The 5,484-nt window shown below is 44.7% G+C and overlaps 1 protein-coding gene across 1 annotated transcript; it reads right to left on the bottom strand.

Annotated features, from left to right (window-relative positions):
* Window positions 1–3,199: 3,199 nt before the first annotated feature.
* LOC119299738 (putative F-box/LRR-repeat protein 23) lies at window positions 3,200–4,147 on the bottom strand. The gene is made up of 3 exons (XM_037576890.1): window positions 3,932–4,147; window positions 3,720–3,838; window positions 3,200–3,518 (listed from the first exon to the last, which is right to left on the bottom strand). Exons 1-3 carry the CDS (start codon window positions 4,145–4,147, stop codon window positions 3,200–3,202), a joined length of 654 nt encoding a protein of 217 aa, XP_037432787.1.
* Window positions 4,148–5,484: the final 1,337 nt, after the last annotated feature.

Genomic DNA, 5,484 nt, shown 5'->3' with positions numbered 1-5,484 from the left:
CATGTGCATAGGAGGTGAGCTAGAGCACCCAAATGCCCTCCCCTCGTCGGCCAAAAAAATAGAGCAGTGTGGACTGCTCTGCTCACCGGCGAGGGGGTATATATAGGGAACTCATTTGTCCCGGTTTGTGGCCTAAAGGGCCCCCTTTTGTACCGGTTCTAGGCACGGACCAAGACCAATGGTTGTGGGCCAGGAGCGAGGCTCATTGGTCCCGGTTCGTGCCTAGAACCGGGATAAATGGGTCCACATAAACCAAGAAAAATGCCTTCCGAGGCCCGTCTGGGCCCCTGGGCGCACGAACCGAAACGTGACTAAACCAGGACTAATGGGCTTGGCAGGCTCGAACCAAAGCCCTGTTTTCTACTAGTGGTTCTTCCTCCTTTGGACGCCTATCTTTGCCAGATATGCCCCCATGGAGCCATGAGTCATAGACGCGTGATTTGGTGGAGCTCGAGGTCACACCACCAAGCTTTCGAAAGGATTGGGAGTACGAGGAATGGGTCTAGTGTCACAATCTGAGGCTGATGGGATTTTGGCAAGCCGGATTCGTCACTTGTGTTCCCGGTCCAGCCAAGGCGATGCATGCATTGATGATGGCAGTGAAAATTGGGGGGTTTTATGTTGCTTACGTTGTTTAGGAATATTACAATCTCAATATGGATTTTCTACATACACACATGTGACATGCGACGATGACATTGGATTGTTTGTTGCATATATTGCGTTGGAGATGCAAGTTGTATTTGTGTTGTTGTGAGCTTTGACTTCTATATACATTCCAGATTTTTTTCTCAATGACTTGCTGCAATCAATGGGAATGTGTTGCATACACAATTTTTTGCTGCAATGATATTTTGAAATGTTGCGACATTTTTTTGCATGTTTTTCTTGTCCTAAATAAAAAATGTTGCGTTGGTGTCGCATGCATAGAAAAGGAAATATTGCAGGTGGGGGTTTTTATTTCAAAGATTGGATGCTCCAAATTGATCACTTAAGTCAGATCTATGTTGTAGCAGTGCCACACTTTGCTCGCAGGGCGCTGTCAGCAACTATGTTGTAGCAGTCGACCACCGAGAGGTACTCCAGGCACGGGCTGGAGTCGAGGACGGCCATGAGCTCCTCGTTCGTGATTTCGCTGCGGGCGAGGCTAAGGTGCCGGAGCTCGTGCATCATCGAGATGCATGCCACCTCGCCGCTGTCCCACCTGCGCCTCCACGGTTTGTCATGTTGGCTCCGCCTCATCGCAGCGTCGCTTCTTCTTCCTCGGAGCTCCACAACTCTATCCTCTCTCTTTGTCTCTCTCAAGAACACATGAGAACACACACGCACGCACACATTCACCAAAGAGAAAATTAGCTTTGCCTTATCTCTCCTGGTGACAATCAGTCAATCACAGGCGCTATATGGTTTCCTTCAGCCCTCACGGCCTCACATTTCATTCAATCAATGCAATACTTATATACAACAGCTAGCACGGCCAGGAGGCAACTCCCTGATCCGTTTCCTATGCTCACGTTTAGGACGTGTCCAACTACTCCACTATTGCAGCTGCATGCAACCTCCATCTGCTACATACACGTACTAATTAACTTGACCAAATCACTCGACCATACCTCAACTAACCATGCACTAACTAACTAGATAATATCCTAGTAGAGGTAATATCACCAATGGTGCTTGAATTTGCCACCAATGTTCACTTTAGTGCCTGAATTTGAAAAATACGCTAAATTGGTTCTAGAACTTGGCACGAGCGTGCAAATACGGTGTTAATTCAGTCCGCAGACGTAAAATGTGCTGACGTGGCACCGTATTTTGATTAGTATGCACACGTGGCATGGGACCCCTTTCAACAGATGGCTTGCTATATAAATGTCTATATGACTAGTGGGCCCCACATGTCAGCACAAAGGGAAAATCGATGTCAAAAATCGCAACCACTATGATTCGAACTTGCGCTGTGAGGATAGCAAAGGCCTGCCCGAGACAATACGCTACACAATTTTAAATGACTGATAACGAGAACTGTGTTAATGTCCTGTGTAGGAACACGTTTGTGGCTTGTAAATGGGGCTGCAGCCAATGCAACCCATTCCGCACATATTATATATTTTTAGAATTTTCTAAAAAGTAGGTAAACTAATATCACATTAAATTAATTTTGAGTATTTATGTGTTATAAATATTATATTTTCAAATAAAATAAATTATTTTTAAAATGTTAATGTAATTTTTAAAAATATTCAATTATTTACATGCAGATTATATTAAAAACATTTAGTAAATGTAAAAATAATAATTGCATAATAAATGTACAAAAAATACCTTATGGCTTATATTTAGAATTTACAAAATTATGGATATAAACGTTTTTCTTTATATTCACTTGTGATAACTTTCACTCGTGGCATATATTCTTAATTTCTATATAAGTTAAATATATTCACATGTATATATTTATAAAAATTTAAATATTAAATAATAATGTATATTTTTAAATTACATTAAAAAATTTAAGCGACAAATTTATGAATTATAAAAATGTGCATATGATTATTCAAATATTTGTATACTTCAAATGACAATAATTAGTTGTAATTTGGAAAATATTTGTATTATTCCAAATTATACAAACATTTTGATAATCAAAAATACTATTATATGTATATGATATGTTTTCAAAAATAAGACGTCAATACTTTTTAACATAACTTGAACGTTTTCCTAAATAAGTTATTCTTTGTATGTATAATATTAATAACACATAAAAGTTTAACATTTATAATTTACGTACATTTTAAAAATACTGAAAAAACTGACAAGTGCAACATGGGCAGCATAATTTAAACCACACGAGCGTGCTCGTTTATAATATAGAGCGTCATTATCCATAGTTGGCAAGAATACGTGAGTGATCTATTGGTTAGGCTGGTCGTTATCTAGCTTGCCTGTCAAGTTCGAGTACTAGCGGGGACTGTTTGATTATTTTCCCTTTATTCTGACATGTGGGGCCCATTGGCCATGGAGATGTACATAAAGCTAATCAATATATGTGCCACGTCAATGCATTATACGTATACGGATTGGATTAGCACCGTATTTGCACGCTCGTGCCAAGTTATATAACTAGTTCGACGTATTTTCCAAGTTTAGGCATTAAAGTGAACATTAGTGATAAGTTTATGCACCACGAGCGATATTACCTCATCCTAGTGCATGCATGCACCACCGCAGCTTCACGCCACAACGGCATCTCACCAAGCCGCCGCATCACACGGCCCTCAGCATCTCCCATGCAGATACATGACCATGACAAGATTAAAACTAACATGTCAAGCACCAGCCGCTTCAGCCGCAGGCATGCCCTGCCAGTGGCCACCATAACGTCGCCGCGGACACCTACACAACCCGAAAGCTCGATGTCTTCTAGCAGAGGGCACTTGGCTACCAGATCGGTGAACCCTTCGCTGGTTACATGGTAGCATGATAAGAGAGCAAGTCCCTTCAGAGAGGGCGACCTGCAAAGTTAAGGAGATAAGATAATTAACGGGATCACCATCCTCTGAGACAATTGAGTATGATTGCTAAGTAAGAAATCGGCAAAACAAGTTTATAGAAAAATTAATGACAACATGATCTAATGGTTACATGTAGTATGATTATTTGTTCTGTGAAAACACTTCTATGATAACACTGGAAATCTGTAAGAAGATGAGTACCTGGCACCAACATAAGTGAGGATCTCATCGGTAACAAAGTTGGCCCCCACAAACGCCTCCAGCTTCCCGTTGGATCGCTCCACGGCCACCTTCGCCATTGCGCACATGACTCGGGTGCTCTTACTCAAGTGGTTTTGGCCAGGACTGGGATGCGCAAACGCCACGCCTCTGTTTGGATCATCCAAATCAATACCTCTGTTCTTCTCCATCACCTCCTTGTCCCGCGGCCCGCGCCCCATGTCCACCTTGCGCCAGAGCTCAGGCGCCTTGGCCGCCTCCAGCCACGAGTGGCAGACAAGGCCAGCGCCCATGAGAACGTCGACGGCGCCGAGCCCCGCGAAGACCGAAGTAAGCGCATCCAGTGGCAGCTCCGACCAGTCCCTGACTGATGTCACCGGCATAGGTGAGGCGTCTGGCTGCAGCTCCATTCCCTTGGGACACCTGAAAACAATGGTGGTCGTGAGACGACGGCGAGATGGCTTGGTCGTGAAGCTTGGTGTAAAAGAGCCGATGGATCGGATGATGAACCTCGAATCTCAGACCGGCGTCTTGCGTCGGCGGAGCGGCGGCCAGTGCTCCAGTAGGGGCGACCGGGCGAGTGAACCAGCGTCGTTCGAGGTGGTTTATAGAAGCCGGTAGTACTCAGTAAATGAGGAAAGCAGATTGGCCACACATGGTAACGAGCGAGACATAGGTGGTGTTTGGTTCTTTACTCTTAAGAAGACTTTTTCTAGTCTCAACTAAAAAATCTTCCCCTATTTGTTTCTAGAGATTAAAAAATCGCTAATCCCTTTCTAGAGGTTATTAAATGACCATGTTGTCCTTAGTATATAGAAAAATAATAATCAAACAACACCATAGGGTGGCGGGCCAATGGGTGCATGAAGGGGCATTGTTGGAAAAGTCCTAAAAAGTCCTAAAAAGACTCTCCTTGAGTATCTTCCTCATTTAGTCTCAAATGCTTAGTTTAATCCCTAAAAAGCCCCCCCCCTCGTTTGGTAAAAAAGTCTTTAAGAGGGACTTTTCTAGTCCGTACACAAAAAAGTCCCTGAAAACAAACACCCCTATAGTTGACCTATAACTCGTAATCGTAGCTGGAAGTTGGAACAGCAGGGTAGCCAATTAATTTCGGCAGATAGTGAAGGGCTAGAAAGTTTATCATTGATTGGAGAATCTGAAAGGATTTTAAGAAAAAGGGTTTCTCCCCCTTTATATTATAAAGCACGAATCACAACAACAAAGCATCCGATATAAACGCACACCACACACCCAAGACAAGATACATGAATGCCGGGCACCGACACACAACCACAACGACTATAAAGCACCTAAAAGATGAGCAACACGAATCCGTTTAGAGCTGACGGAGAACACCACCACGAGGGGCGATTGTCTGGGAGGATGTGTAACGGACATGCCGGACCGAGGACTCCAAAACGGTGCCTCCAGGAAGGGCACGACCACGAACGCTGCCACCGTCCGATCCGAGGATCGAGTTTTCACCTGGAGTAAGATGGAAGGGGTAGAAGCACCACGACAGAGCCTGCAAGGAGGACACGACGGCCACGGACGCCGTCACCATCGAGCAGTACACAGACTGGGTAGGTGATGTACCCCGGTGCTTCAACTCTTTCGTCGCCCCGGTCCGCCAACACCCGCAGCCATGCCGCCCAAGCGGCCATGGTTGCCTGCCCGCATCCGAGCCGCGTAGCCCGCCCACGACCAACGCACGGCTCCCACCGCCAGGGCCCCCGCCCCGCCATGA

The sequence above is a fragment of the Triticum dicoccoides genome, chromosome 5A, assembly GCF_002162155.2.
Source record: "Triticum dicoccoides isolate Atlit2015 ecotype Zavitan chromosome 5A, WEW_v2.0, whole genome shotgun sequence".
Lineage (NCBI taxonomy): Eukaryota > Viridiplantae > Streptophyta > Magnoliopsida > Poales > Poaceae > Triticum > Triticum dicoccoides.
The sequence above is the reverse complement of the archived record's forward strand: the minus strand, read 5'-3'. Positions and strand labels throughout refer to the sequence as shown.